Genomic DNA, 16,527 nt, shown 5'->3' with positions numbered 1-16,527 from the left:
AAAAACTTGCATACAATGACACTGTGTACCCGGTAATAAGTAGAAGTACAAGACGATATTAAAACAGTGAAACTGAACTGCTCTGAGTCTTAAGACATGTGTCCCATCAGACTTTGTAATTAAAGAGATAAAGGAGTTAATAATACATGACATCCTCTGTGCACATTAATAAATTGGCTCTTTGTTGGCAGTACTGTCTAGTATGTCTAAGAAAGACAACGGCTGTTGTCTCCATGAAAGGGGTGACAAATATTGTACTAAGAATTATTGGCCAGTTTCTCTTGGTCCCTATATTTCCCAAAATAATTTAATGTTTATACACCAGCAAATAGGTCTGCATTTGACAAATAATATCATCTTGACAATCTCATTTGGTTACATATTGCCAAATGTCCACAGTCAAACCTGTTTAAAATGTTATTTATTTTGCACAGATCTCTTATGAAACAAACTATGTGCTGAAGCCACACTAGTTGATACAATCAAGACATTTTATTCATTAAACCATAAAATATTGCTGGATAAACTGTAGTGCTATGGCACCTTGAACTGAAGTCTTAAGTATCTTCAACAATTCCTACCTCAGTAATAGGAAACAAATCACACTAAAGCAATGAAAATTCGCTGTTCTTTAAAGTTACTCAAGGTGTTCCCAAAAGCCAGTGCGAAGACCACTACTGTTTATAATATTTATAAATAACCTGCCCAATAAACATGCTGTGTAAATATGTACTTCATGCAGATGACATTCATAAATTCTGGAGAGATGTAAACAAACCAAATGTAAGAATACTTCATAGATACTGAAACCATGGGGGGAAAAAAGCACCTGTTAGTTCACCACTAAGGAGAGAGGAAAACAGCTTACCTAATGTGGTATGGTTCAAAGCCACAGCAGCCTCCAATGTAGCGTATGCCAAGTTTGTATGCTTCTCGAGCATAGCGATGAATGTCCCAGCGAGTAAGAACTCTAGGTTCTAGAGCTATAAAATTAGAAATAACATTATTTCGTGACATAGCTGAAAGTAAACACAATATTTTCACAAAATAAACATATTTGAAAACTTTGCAATTATTTACTGCCTACCAAATGGAAATTCTGGCAGATCAATAAAGCCTTGGCGACCAGCATCTGGAGTGTGATAAGCTAGTGGTTGGCTCATAAGGTGAACTTTGATTCCTTCTTTGTCAAGAGCTTCCTTCATCAACTTTACAGTGTCCAGCACAACAAATGGATCAAAATGACAGTTTACACCAACTGCAACAAATGGTGGGTATAAAAAGAATTCTTCAGAAGGAAGAATAAGAATAAAAATTCTGTGATGTTTCATTACCAATATTAGCTCCTGCTTTTGCCATTCTCACTGCACATTCTCCTGCTGGAATATTGTGTAAGTCTCCAAGTGGTCCAATGCACATTGTGGCTGCTACTGCTTTGCCAGATGCTTTGCAAACTTCAATAGCCCACTCCATTTCTTCTACATGTTCAAAATACTGTTAAAATTTTCAAGGTTAGTACATATGTTATGGATTCTAATTTGATATTGGACAAAAAGAAAGATAAATACCAATATGTTAAGGAGGGCTGAATGTAACGTAGAGAAACTTATGGCTATAACAAGTTCAGTAAGTTAAAATAAATAGCCTTTTATACATTGATGTACAATCTCACTGACACACAATGTCAATTTCATATCCATTGTTACGTATATAGTGACAGTGACTATGATTATGATTATGATTTCCACTCTCGAGTCTGTGATACATTGATAAAGTTAATTAGTATGGGAAACACTAGACTAAGTATGCTTTAGTAGTGAATGCATTCCTTTCACAGCTATTCAGTACTGAAACAAATAGTATTGGAGGTTGTGAGGGCTTGATATATAAACTACAGCAAGACTGTCTTCTCTGTATCTGTCCCCAGAGCCCAGACTTTCTAGTATTAATGTTCTATTGCTACAACAGAATATTACCCATCTTGGAAATTTGACATCTACATGTTTTGGGTGCCGATATTCACCAAACTTGCTATTCCATTATACACATTTTTGTGTGTCCATTAAAATGCCAGTACATCTCAAATCCTGCAACATTACCCACCAGCAAATGTCATTCCTTCCATACTAAGTTGTAATGTTTCCACGGCTCATGAATTATAATCTAAGGCAAGGGCAATGTGTTTTCATGCCCATATATGGTCATGGAAATCCTGCTACAATTGAGAGGATGTGAATAAACTTTACTGGTTGAAGTGTGCCCCTCCAAAACATTAATTTGAAATTTAAATGTGGAGAAATAATTTTATTCTCTGTGTCTTAAATCTAACTGGACAAGGAGTGTGATTTGTCGTAGATTAAGACAATTTTAACAAAATATTTGAGTCAATACCAGGCCAAAAGAAAGTCTTAAAATAAGACACACAAGGCTGGCTACTGGTAGGGAGCCAATATGGTGCTTCCATGACAGAGGAAGAGAAGTGTGTAGGCATAAGGGACACCACACCATTCTGACCTAGGCATGGAGGGAGACTGCCACCATTATTACAGAAAGTATAATCGGAATGCTACTGTGGGAGGGATGGGAAGGATGTGAGTAGGACAATCCTTATTCCTCATTTTTGAGCAATGTCCTACTCACTATCCTTCCCGCCCCACTCACAGTGGTAGTCCACCACCCACTGACTCTACACAATATCATCAACCATCACTACACAACCCCGCTCCCAAACCCTTGCCTCATGGCTCATACCTGTAAAAGACCTAAAAGCATACCCTGTCCCATAGATCCTCCCACCACAACCTACTCCAGTTCAGCCACAAGCATCAACTATCCCATCAAAGGCAGGGCTACCTGTGAAACCAGTCATCTGATCTATAAGCTAAGTTTTAACCAATGTGCTACCTTCTACATGAGCATGACAACCAACAAGCTGTCTGTCCGCATGAATGGCCACCGACAAACTGTGGACAAATGGACAACCCCATTGCTGAGCATGCTGCCAAACAAGACATCCTTCATTTCAATGACTGCTTCACAGCCTGTGCCATATGGATCCTTCCCACAAACACCAGCTTTTCCAAATTGCGCAGGTAGGAACTCTCCCTGCAACATAGCCTATGTTCCCGTAACCCTCCTGTCCTCAACCTTTGTTAATCATTGTCCTTACCCATCTAGCCCCATCCCTGTTCCCATTCCAGCACCACACAGCCCCCCATTCCACCAAAACACCCACAGTTTCCTCTCCTTTTCCACTACCCACACCCCTTCCCACTCTTCAGCCTTTGTCTAACCTCCCAATCACACCTAGCTGCCCTACCTTCCCTCCATGTCATCCCTGCGTGCTCCGACAAGCAGCACTTTACTGTCCCTCACACATACCCTGCTGTCCCTCCCCTCCCTGTCCCTGACCCAGCCTTCACCTCATCCCCACCATCAAGCTGCATCTGCCATCATGTACTGCTGCTCGCAGTATTGTCTCAACAGCCAGAGACTGTGCTCATGTGTGAGAGGGGGTGTGCGCGCGAGCGATTTCCGATGAAGGCCTTGTTGCCTGAAGCTTATTTTCAGACAGTCTTTTTGTTGTGACTATCTGTGATTCAGCATCTCCACTATATGGTGAGTAGAAGCTATCCTTTTCATAATATTCTGACACCTTTAAATACATATAAAATTTGACAGATTTTATGAATAATTAACTTTCGCTGCATGTAGCACATGTGAATGGAAGTGCATGCACAACACACCTTCCATTTTCTCTAAATTGGAGATAGACCTCTTGCCAAAATAAAAATGCACCAGTCTCCCAGTGTAGCACATTGGCAAGCTGCCACTTCAAAGTGACCACAGAATTTGTTCATATCAGGCAGGCAGGCAGGCAGCGCACACACACACACACACACACACACACACACACACACACACACACACACACACACACACACACATTTTGTATAGCAGACTGAAAGGAACTGTCATTAGCTCCAAGGCTCATCCAACTACTGCTGAGCCCACAGCTTGCTGCTCATGGTTTAACTAACAGGCAATAATGTGAACCTTACAAGCAGTTGTTCTATTACTACCAATTTGGGGTTAAAAATTGCTAAACCCTAGGTCTGAAGACATGTTTCAGATTTGAAATGGAATTTAACAAGAGATCAAACAATGGAAAATCCAGGATGGAATGTAAAAAGATAATAGGGATGTATTAACTATGGTGAGAAAACAAAGTCTTAATTTGAATTAAGATGAGGACAGGAGTTATCATGGAGAAACAGAACAGATGTAAACATTGTTGTAAACAAGAAAGTTAAAAAAATTAGTTATTTAAGGAGTTACAGACAGAATAGCAAGGCTTTATTTAAAAATAAGTATTCACCCCAGAAATTATCAGAGTCTGTGCACCAGTGAGGAGATGGAATGCTAACGATAAATTTTAATTTATTATTAGTGAACCAGGAAACAAGTCTTTCAGGGAAAAACCTTGGGTACAGAAGAAACCCTAGGTATACATTAGTAGAATTGGACAAAATGTTTTCTATCTTCACCCCTTAGAATAAAAATAAGACAAAGGCCAAATGTAATGAAGTTTTGTTTGCAAATGTGTGTACTTCAACTTTCAAGCACTAGCTCTTTCTGTAGCTAGCATGAATGCTGCTTTCTGTTGTGTGTTCTTGTGCTCCACTCAATGTACCACTATAGGTTTGTGGTTGCCTTTCCCTTATTTTACATAAAAATTAGTTTGACTTTTTTCAGGATGGATGGATATGTTGGTATGGGTACATGCACATAACAGCAAGGCCTTCAGTGCCTGCACAAAAACAGTGAGACAAGTCTCAGTAAAATGCACTAAACAAGAGTATAAAACAGCATGTAAAATGAAGGTAAAAAAGTTGAAAAATTGTGTGGATACCCATATAGAAGCATAGGCGAAGTATCATGCCAATATTAAAACATTAACTGAAAAGGAAGAAAGTGGTATAAGGAGCTAAAACAATAGAGCAGATGGATGTGCCTGGTTGACCATAAGAATAAAAAAAGGAGGAACCAGCCTAAAAGCTTAGGCCAGAGTCCAGACAAATCACCCAGCTTTAAAACCTTAGTCACATCATCACCGCCATCGCCATCGGAAATAGCAGGCAGGTCCCCACCAATTTTTGCTTCTGCCCTTGCATCATGGTATAAAACACACACTGTTAAAATATGGCAGATAAAGATGTGGTTGCCAGAAGCTTCACGAAATGGGGAATCCTCTCACCATAGTAAAAAAAACAATGTTTAAGAGAGCAGTGCCCGATGCAAAGATGTGTGAGGGTCGCTTCATCCTGCCTGAGCAACTGGTGAGAGAAATGTCATGGCTGAATAGTCTACTTCACCAGCTGCAGCTTATTGTCCATTACTGCCAGCCATTCCTCATTCTACAACTGCATTAACTTCCTGTGTAGTGAAGAAACAACAGCCTGCAAAGAAATAGGACAATGTACCCCGTCCTATCCTCTGCAGGTCTCCTTGGCAGTCCAATTGGCCAGTTGATTTTCCTGTATCCCTACATGACCTGGCACCCAGCGAACAACACCTGCTTGCCCTGCCATTGGAGCAAGTGTAGCTGGTCATATATCAGCTGGGCCAATTTCTCAGCTGGATGCAAATTCTGTAACGGTCTTCTAACACCACTTCTCGACCTTTTTTCAAACAATAATACTGCTCATCTCTAAACAGTTACATCATCAGCGACAAGCTGAACCCTAATCTTTAATTTTTTGGGAATATCCCGAGTTTTGTGACTAATGTGATCCAAACAAATACTAGAGTGACTCCTGAAAATTCCTACATTTTGAAACTAATTATTATGGAAATACATTGAAAATTATGCAGTTTATTATGAAATAAAGTAAACTAAGCAGGTTTCATCCCAGAAATTAATTTGATCAGCATAGCATGATTAGGCATGGTTTTTAAGTCAGCCCTTACTGCCTGCTGACTTTAAATTTCCTTAGTCAACCCATTATTATGAGCTTTCCAATTTGATATGGAATCCAAATCTTGTTCTTAATACTGTACACATACACACAAAATTATCAGTTGTCAAAGTGAAAAACAAGTCTTAACACTAACTGGGAATCAAATTTCAGAAGTTAGTTTTATGTGATGTCAATTATCTTGAGAACTTGATAAGCGGACTACAACATGACCATCAGAGCTTGATTTGTAAAGAAAGAGGTTTCAGTACTGTAGCCTTCTGGATTGGGGGGCGAGGGGGAGCTATTTTTTAAATTTAGACCTCTTAAAACATTATTCCAATAATTTGCTGCACATTTTAAAAGCATGAATACAATATTTGTACTGGTAAAAATAAAGTTCTGTTGTACCACAACTCAATCTGCAGTTCTGATTCTTTCAAGGTACTGGCACCGAGGGTGAGTGCATACTACCACAATTCAAGCACTAGTGACATATTTTGGAACCAATAAAGACACTCACATTTTTCCAGTGAGTGAATTTTTTGGCAGCCATTAGGGGCATTTTAACAGCAAGTAGGCAGAGACATTTCACAGGAAATGATTACAAAGTTTCTTTCATTCATTCATTATCCTATCAAGGAGGCAAGGCCTTAGGAATTTGGAACAAGCAAAGTATACATGAACAAAAAACAAGCAAATCAAGAAATTGATCTGCATGTTGTATTAATCTATTCAATATACTGTTTAATCTAATCAAGTAAATTAGAGAAAAGTTTTAACATTTCCAGTTCTACTATACAGCTGCTGTGTATCACCTATTGTTAGGTAATACTTACTTGATAATGGCATTTTTCGAAAAAATTTTACATTTTTAAATACTGAATCTTATTTACCATACTTATTCTGCAACTTAACAACACACTGCTAGTTGCTCAGCAGCTGACAAATTTTCAGTCATTAAATCTAAATATTTAAATAATGTGTGAAAGAATGGTTAAAGACATCTGCTTTTAATTTTCTTTTAACAAGTTGAGACTCCCAATAACCTAAGACAAAAAAGTAAATTTATATGAAAATTATTTTTATGTCTTCTTTTGTGATTTTGCATCACAGTTGAGCTGAAGCAGACAAAGTATATGAGCTTCTTGTTTGTTTGGAAGATTTTGAAACTGAGGCTGGAGTAGATGTACTATGCTTGTGTGATTATCATATAGTCACAGGTACAGAAATGGTAAATGAAGGTGGATACAAGCTTTGAGAGATTAAAAGACAAACTGTTAATTATTAACTACTTTTGGGGCTGCTTAGCTGTAATCTAAGCAGAATCAGTTAAGATTGAGTTTGGACTTTATGTTTGTCATCAGAAAATAGTTTTTGAACCATATTTTAAGTATGCTGACTGTCTGAGGCAACTGTAGTGGTAGAATGTAATTTCACCTCTACTTACATGTCAAAACCCATTAACAAGACTGTCTCCTTACAGTTTATATATTTCCTAACTGTACTTGCTAAAGTTTATTTTGCAAACATAATCAAGAATTTCTTTCAAGAATACACTAACACTGAAGTATACATTGCTACAATTCAAAAAAATATTTTCTTCAATAGCTTTGTGAAGTGCGCAGTAGAATATATGCCTAGTCGTCTTAGCAGTGGCTTTAAGGCTTCTAAATATGACTTCCATAAAGATCATGAAGGTAGAATTAGATTAATACCAGTTCTCAGAAATGCTTTAGCAGTAGACCACACTGATCAATCTTAATTCAGCAGGAGAAACCAATCAATAAAAGCACCTACACAGTGCATAGTTATTTTCAAATTACATATGTGGTTTTACCATTGAATCATGACAGTAACTGTATTTTGTACTATAATAAGAAATAGGAACATGAAATGGCAGTATTCAAGATTGGGCAAAAAAACTGTAGAAAACATAGGGTGTATCTTGATTCCAGATAACAGGCTAGAACAGTGAGTAACACATTGACTGCCACATGCTTAGTGATGGATGTTTCACCACCATACCAGGCACAAAGCATTAGGCCAGAGGCTCTGCTCTGGCTGCCTGCAGCCATACAGCAGTCATTGTGGTAAGGACAGCATGTAATGATGTGAGCTGAAGCAGGCTGTGATCGTCAGCTAATGTGCATCTGACCTGATATGTTGCATTCCAATTGTGAATTCCACTGATCAGATAGCTCACTGAGACTGATATGACTATGCCATTAAGCATATACTGGAAAAGGCTACTCCAACACTGACACATTGGGGCAAGTGCACCCTCGAGTGCACTTTAGCTCACCTGCAAACAGGTGCAGCTAGCATATGCTAATTGGCCACCCTCCAGGTGGGCCTATTGCAAATGTTCTGTGCATGCACAAGCCATCTGACCGCCCCACCCTATGGCCATGGCCACAGCCACAGCAGTGAGGTCTGTTACATAGGCCCAGCTGCTTGACTGCTTGTGCTTCAGTTATTTACCTACTTGTACCTGCTGACACCTGGTTGCCCAAACCAGGACAAAAGATCAAATTCTACATAATGACTAATCAGTTTCAACTTTCATTCACTTTTGAACTGCTGTCAAAGTTTTTATGTACATACATTCCCACCACACCATCTGCCAGGCAGTGAACCATTTATGTTTGTGTATCATTAAATAATTGTGATAAATATCACAACTATGTGCCTTCTTACAGTTACATAGTACCTGAAAAACTTTTTCCTACCACAAGCAGAGATTAGCTTTTTTCAGTCTGGAGATTAGACATCAAACTAAAGTCTAACATCAATTTTCACAGGCATGGTAATATTAACTGCTAGAACCTTCTTATCTTTCTTATACCCTTACAGTATACAGAATGAATACTGTATTGATGTCAGATTTATGTTTCTTCCTTATTTGTGATCACATTTGTTTGGTATACCTGTATCATCCTCAAAGAAGTGGTCTGGAGTAACAAACTGCTATGGTACCAAGCTCCCTTATGTTGTCTGTTGTGTAGTGTCTGATGTTTTGTGATCTTAATAAGGGTATAGACTTCATCATGGTAAGATACATACAATTTAATCTTCCTGGACCTTTAATATCAGCTTTGCTCAAATTACAAGTAACATACACAGGTTAATGTTAGTATAAGTAATCAACATGTTTAGACATTTAATTTTGCTTTCAATACAGCAATAACCATATTTTAATCTGGGAATGGATAAAGTTGCAACTACCATACCTCACATATGAGAAAATCAACATCATTTTGAATGAAGACATCAACTTGGTTCTGGAACTCCTTCTGAACTTGTTCTTTTGTACCACCACTGAGATAGGTAGGAGTCTGGCTCAAACCACCTGCCACAAGAGCATCCCCTTCAGCAGCAACTTCTTTAGCTATGTCACATGCTGCTTTATTGATTGCTTTTCCCTGCAAATTTCCAGATATATCAGTTTAATCATTACATCTCATAGATCCCATTGAGAGTGAGGCCCTGCAGGGGTATCTAAATTTAAGTCTTGGTAAATGTTATCCACACCATAATGCTTACTGTGAATATGGTCCATGAAATTAATAACTAGACATTAGTAGCTGCTTCTTTCCATTTATTGCTAAAGGTGCTTACACAAGTAAAATCTAACAAAACTATCAACAATGTTAATTATTTAAGGAAAGCTATTTCCTCATTTATATTTAATAATTGCTGCTTATCTTTTACTGCCAGCTATATGCTCACATGATCACATTTCTACTTATCAAAGTTATCTACACTCACAACTCAAGCCAGTCTGCAATGAACATTGCTAGTTGTAATGCAAGTAGGTTATTTCCACACCACCAACCTAGATAACCAGATTATCGAATGAACTATTGCTAATTTACCATTCACTTCCGCACACATCAAAAAGTTATTCAATTTCATTCTCTCCAGCAGCCATGATATATCACTAACAGTGGTGCTCCATCTTTGTTAAACAAAGACATCCAAAGGAAACAGTTTACTGAATGTATTAGTCTTTTGTTTTTATCACTATCTGTGTGTTTGGTTAGCAGTACTACAAAGAAAAGGTCAGTCAAGCTATATCAAACCAAGATAAAATCCAGGATTTGCTCACAGAGATTCTGTAGGGAAGAGGGGGAGGTTCAGCTTGGCTTTGTGAGAGCACTGATGAGTCCATCACTTTTTTTAAACATTGTCACCTTAGGTTACTTTTTAAAATTTGTTACCTTTTCCAACCTCCTTTGGTCTTTTAGGATCAAAATAAGTTATTTACTGGTTTCTGTATTCATGTTAATTTAAATTTTGAGAATGTTTCAATGATAAAAGTAGATAAAATCTAACCTGAGGGACTTCTGAAATTTGAGATTGATTTTTCCATTTTTTATTTTTGAGCATTTTTTATATTTTCTTGAAGTCTTATTAGTGTCTAATATTCCTCTATTACTACTGCTTCTTTTTTGTTCTGAATTCCAGTTTTGCTGTAGTAACAAAACTGCTGCTGTGGTACTTGGTTCAGTTGTGAAAATAAACTTTGAGATGGGAAAATGCAAATTCCACAGCTACTGGTTTGAAAAAGATAGTTTGAAAAGTGAAGTGTCTGCTTTGGGGAAAAAAGTTAGTGAAAGTGATTGATTTTTTAGTGTGTGTTCTTGCTCTATAAATGGTGGCACAAAAGGTTTTCAGGCAATTTTTAACCACTCACTTTCAACAAAACTATATGAAATTAAGTGCAGACGATAGCAGGTACATTTATAAAACTTTCAGACCAGACAATCCCCAACTTAAAGTTCAGTAAGTGTGCCAAGAATATGGATGTTAAGTATCAAGGATAGTTACGTCATTTCTGAATTGATTTGGAAAACAAGTAAATGATAATTACTCTATGGATTTGTCAATATTTTTAAGATGATGTCCTCTGATAGCGTTCCTGAAGATGAAGGAACCAATTTGTGGCATTCACTTCAGAACTATTCCAGAGATTTGACAGACAGTAGACTGCACCATTTGTGCCATCAACAGAACAGACTCTGCTAACGGTATACTATGCCTTCCACATTGCTGGCAACGGGTTCTACACAACATTGGTGACCACTTTGAAGGACATTAACACGTGCAAACATGTAACTTGTGTCGATTGTGACTAAATAGTTGCCACTATGTAAGTCAACCCTCTAATTTTTTCCTTTCATTAATTAAAGTCAGTATCTCTTCTGTCACCCCAGGATTTCTACTGGCCCTTGTCTTTTTACCTACTTTATCCTCTGCTGCCTTCACTATCTTCACTATTTCATCTCTCAAAGCTACCCATTCTTCTACTCTATTTCTTTCCCCCATTCTTGTCAATCATTCCCTAATTCTCTCTCTCTCAAACACTCTACAACCTCTGGTTCTTTCATTTTATCCAGGTTTATTCATGTCCACCCTTTTGCAGTTTCTTCAGTTTTAATCTACAGTTCATAACCAATAAAGTGTGGTCAGAGTTCACATCTGCCCCTGGAAATTTCTTGCAATTTAAAATATTGTTCCTAAATTGCTGTCTACCATTATATAATCTATCTGAAGCCTTCTGGTGTCTCCAGGCCTCTTCCACATATACAACCTTCTTTCATGATTCTTAAACGAAGTGTTAGCTCTGATTAAGTTATGCTCTGTGCAAAATTCTACCAGGTTGCTTCCCCTTTCATTCCTTACCGCAGTCCATATTCATGTACTACTTTTCCCTCTCGTCCTTTTCCTACAATCACATTCCAGACCCATGACTACTAAATTTTTGTCTGCCTTAACTATCTGAGTAATTTTCTTTATCACATCATACATTTCTTCAATCTCTTCATCTGCCGAGCTAGTTGGCATATAAACTTTTACTACTGTCATAGGCATGGGCTTTGTGTCTATCTTTGCTACAATAATGTGTTCACTATGCTGTTCGTAGTAGCTTATTTGCATTCCTATTCTTTTATTCATTATTAAACCCACTCCCGCATTACTGTTATCTGCTTTTGTATTTATAATCCTATATTCACCTGACCACAAGTCTTGTTACTCCTGCCACCAAACTTCACTAATTCCCACTATAACTTTAACCTATCCATTTCCCTTTTTAAATTTTCTATCCTACCTGCACCATTAAGGGATCTGATACTCCACGCTCCAATCCGTAGAACACCAGTTTCATTTCTGCTGATAACGACATCCTCCTGACTAGTCCCCACTCTGAGATCTGAATGGGGGACTATTTTACCTCAAACATTTTACCCAAGAGGATGCCATCATTTAACCATACAGTAAAGCTGCATGCCCTTTGGAAAAGTTACAGCTGTAGTTTCCCCTTGCTTTCTTCACCATATATGACTTTAAAAAAAATATTCTGCTATTGTTCAGTCCTAATCCTATAATGCCATTGTGAACGCTGCAGAAAGCCATCACTGAAAGCAGAACTTAGTTCATAATTTCGTCTGCAGAACTATTCAGTAAGCATGCACAATATTTTCAGGGCCAAACATCTTTGATCCACAAGGTGCATACAGAAATAGACAACATACTTCATACCTACTTGGCTGATGTTTTGCAGGTTTCTGCTTAAAGAAAAATTTGAGTATTTCTGAAGTTCCTCAAAGAACTCTTACATTAGATAACCTACTTCCTCCTGAACAGCTAGCTGTTAGTAGGCAAATAAGCGAGGAATAGAAGAATGGAAGAATGTGATAAGTCATGGTTTCTAAAGAGTGCCCAAGAACACTACATCACAGCTTGCAAACATGTGGTGGAATGAACTTACATATCAAGTGCGCCACTGAAAAGTTTTAGGTTCTTAGACATCAAAGAAAGAAAAAGCAGATGTTGAAGTGACATGTCAAAGGTTGCGAAATGATGACTAGGTTTAGATTTAAAAAAAGTATTGAAATTACTGACAGCAGTACATTTCAGAAAGATAATCATCCATAGAGTTAAAGTATCCTTAGGTTTCAAAAATGGTTAAAGCTTCTCTTACATTGTCCCATGGAAATGCAGACAGAGAAGATATTCAGTTTCAAAGCATAAATTAGGAGAAGACAAGGTACCAGTGACTAAATAATTTTTAAACTGTGTTTTGACTGAGGAATGCTTTGGGACGATAAAACCATTTCTTTCTGGGCTCATTGACCCATAACTCACAATATGGACAGCAAGCATATCCAAATTCTCGTACTATCCGTAAGGAAGAATGTAAAAGGTGGAGAAAATTTGCATTAGAATAAAAGCAAAAGGAAGATCAAAACCAAAGGCATCTTGAGACTAAAAAGGTGAATGACATGAAACAATTGTCTGAGACCGGTCTATCTAAATAGGCAAAAGAACTACTCTTGCCAACTTCAGCTAAACCAAAAAGAGCACTTCAAAAAAATATTTAAATGAAGCAAAATTGGACTGGGGTGAACCTGAATGTGCACAAATCTTGGAAGAAGATAAAATGAAGAAAATCTTTAGAAAAGTAAATATAGTATGATTACTTCATTTCTGCTAATATTCCTAAGAAACTTTAAAAATATTTTGTTGATCTTTCTCCAATATTAAAATGTAGAATGTCATTAGATGTAAAAATGTGATTTACATTTTGCTCATGAAGTAAGCTTTAAACTGGTTATAATGTAGGCCTGTTGAACAGAGTATAGTTAGGATGAAATTTATATAATTTTAATCTCGAGCAGGTAACATTCAGATACATACAAATACTTTATGCATTCTTATTCTTAGTAGTTTTTTACATTGGCTGGTAAAATGAGAAAAAACATCACAAATTAAAGTATGACACCATTGCAGCCTTTTGGAAATTAGCACCACCCAACATTTTCAATTACATGGAGAAATAATTAGAATAGTGAAATATTTTAGAGATTTCATAACAGATGGCTCTGGATACATTTGTTACACATTTATATTCATTGTGTGTTTCACCCTTTTTTTTATCTTCTATTGGACTGAGAATTCAGTCTGTGTGATAGGGCAGCATACGAGTTAACTTTGCAAAAGTCAAAATTGCTTGCTAGTGGGGAGTGGGAAGCTCCTTGCCCTCTCCTATCCCTCACTGGACACATTGGAGTTGGAAGGGGAATAAAGCAAAGAAAGAGAAACCACACACATTATGAAATGCAGTTTAAACTAGGAAGATGATTAGGAGGAGTCATGATAAGCTCAGTAGTTTATCCAGTGCCTTGAAATTTAGACTATATTGCAGCAGAGGCCTAATCATCAACAATTTCTGCCTTTTCTTTCAGACATGTTCTAGGTATCCATACATAAATAAAATTTCTGGTATAAATTTACTATTTTTCATACTCAATCCCCAAGCATATATATAGCGCTTTGGAAATATTTGTGTAATGATCAGATGTTTGAGAGTTATCTGTTTTGATTACAAAATGTCACATACATATTACATTAACTATCCAATGTTATTTCTATTAGAAGCCAATTTTTTTTACTTACTGTAAATTTTTCTCCTGCATCATGACCTCTGTTTTCAAGCTTCGTGTCACAAGCATAAAATGTGAAAGCCTGCATCACATCTGCACCAGCACGTAAAAACTCACGATGCAGCTGTCGTACTGAAATAGGGGGATGGAAATGTAGCAATTTAAGTGATTCTTCATATCAGGATGTTATTCTGTAACTTTTCATGGATACTGTTCACTTGAAACTACAAAAAAAGCATTGAATTAGAAGAGAGAGAAGGGAGAACTAAAACTTAACTGTCTCACTTCCCTCTAGATGCAGTTGCCTCTGCACATCATTTAAGAAATACTGTAAAACATTTATTTGATTTTAGGTATGATAAGTGCCTAACACAATTGCATGTGAAGTAATTAACTACTTAGAAAATTCTTTTACTACAGTAAGTACGCACACATTTTTTCTCGTGTTCCACACTGTGTTTCAAATAAAATTTTGATGAAAGCTTTTGACTATTGTTTCCCATACATTTTACACTATTTAGATATTATCTCATGAATTTATGAATCTTAAAATACAGTAATAAATTACAAACACAGGATACTAAAAAAGGGAATGCCAAACATTTTGCAATAAAACGGCACCCGGGTAAGTTTTACCATTTGCATAACTTAACAAAATGTTGTCTAAGCAGCAATTTGTTCTTTGCATATGTTGCGTTATACTTGCTATCAAGACAAAGTAATTTGTTCTGGCTTTTTGGGTTGATCTTTCCCTCTCACTTTTATCAGATTTTTTTGCTTATTGCTGCACACTTAATTCCTCCATTACTACCACGTTGTATTCTCTCCCATTACCTATTTACTGCCTCTTATTTAGACTTCATTCTGATGAGTGTCAGTATTTTTACCTTTACTATTTCCTATGTTTTTAATGTGTGAGAAAGATATTTATTGAGCTTTAAAGCATCCAAAATTTTAGTCTTAACATACAACCATTCTTCATTAAAATTCTATTCCATACATTTTGACAACAGCAAATCTATGTTTTACATGTTTTCTGCTAGTACAGATTTACACCGTACCTGCTTCAGGGTTTTCTACAGTAGCCTCTGGAGTCCATGGTCCAGCTTTCACATAACCCCTTTTTTCCAGTGCAAATACAAAACCACCATCACCAATCACCACTCCCTCTTCTAGACGTTCCAAGATCCCCTGTAATCAAAAAATGTGTTTTAATATTTTGTTTTATGTTTTACAGAAGTCATATGTGAAGTGAGCAAAACTAATTCATCTTCTTTTAAATAAGCAAAACTCTTTAAAGTTTTGATCGGGCCACTTCTTAAATCATCTCTTTTACATAAACTACAAAGGACCTTTTCACCAATACTTTAATACTGGTCATCAGTTTGGGATCCACACGAGATAGGATTGATAGGGGAAATAGAGGATACAAAGAAGAGCAGCATGTTTCATTGCAGGCTCATATAATAAGCACAAAGGTGCCACAGAGATTCTGAGCCAATTCCAGCAGGTGGTGTTGCGAGATGTGTACTGCAAGAAATGTGTTCTACATTGTGGTATGGTCTACTGTTAAAATTTTTAATGTCTACATTCCTAGAAGAGTCAACCTTTCTATTGCTTTCTCCTATGTATACCTCCTGAAAAGACTATGAAGATAAAATTAAAGAGGTTTGAGCCCACCCTGAGGTTTCCAGCAATCGTTCTTCCTGAAAAAAAAATACATAACAAGCAGGAAAACGGGCAAGTGACAGTGGTACACAAAATATCCCAACCACACACCACTAGGCCGCTTGCAGAGAGTATATATAGATATACAGTGAAATGCCAAATAAACTGGGATATTCAAGTGTATTCAAGTACAGAGATATGTACACAGGCAGAATACACCACTGCATTTGACAATGCCAGACAGTGCATGAGCTATGGGAAACAGCAGCTCTGAGGTAGTGATGAAGTGGGGAGTTTTTCCCTGAGTGCACCGCAAATATCAGGAATCCAACAAAACATTAAATCTCCGACATCACTGTGGGTGGAAAAAGATCCTGCAAGGAAAGGACCAATGATGACTGATGAGAATTGTTCATAGTTACAGAAGTGCAACCCTTTTGAAAATTGCTGGA

At 37.2% G+C, this 16,527-nt stretch overlaps 1 protein-coding gene across 1 annotated transcript in view; it reads right to left on the bottom strand.

The window, feature by feature from the left end:
* Positions 1–16,527, bottom strand: part of LOC124789802 (betaine--homocysteine S-methyltransferase 1-like) — a 60,525-nt gene that overhangs the window by 14,170 nt on the left and 29,828 nt on the right. Inside the window, exons 2-7 of the mRNA XM_047257281.1 lie at positions 15,469–15,598; positions 14,421–14,539; positions 9,191–9,382; positions 1,335–1,494; positions 1,088–1,258; positions 869–983 (exon numbers count right to left, since the gene is read on the bottom strand). Of these exons, the coding sequence (XP_047113237.1) occupies positions 869–983; positions 1,088–1,258; positions 1,335–1,494; positions 9,191–9,382; positions 14,421–14,539; positions 15,469–15,598 (887 nt within the window). The remainder of the gene's footprint in view (positions 1–868; positions 984–1,087; positions 1,259–1,334; positions 1,495–9,190; positions 9,383–14,420; positions 14,540–15,468; positions 15,599–16,527) is intronic.

The sequence above is a fragment of the Schistocerca piceifrons genome, chromosome 3 (genome assembly GCF_021461385.2).
Source record: "Schistocerca piceifrons isolate TAMUIC-IGC-003096 chromosome 3, iqSchPice1.1, whole genome shotgun sequence".
NCBI lineage: Eukaryota > Metazoa > Arthropoda > Insecta > Orthoptera > Acrididae > Schistocerca > Schistocerca piceifrons.
This window is presented reverse-complemented; position numbering and strand designations above follow the sequence as displayed.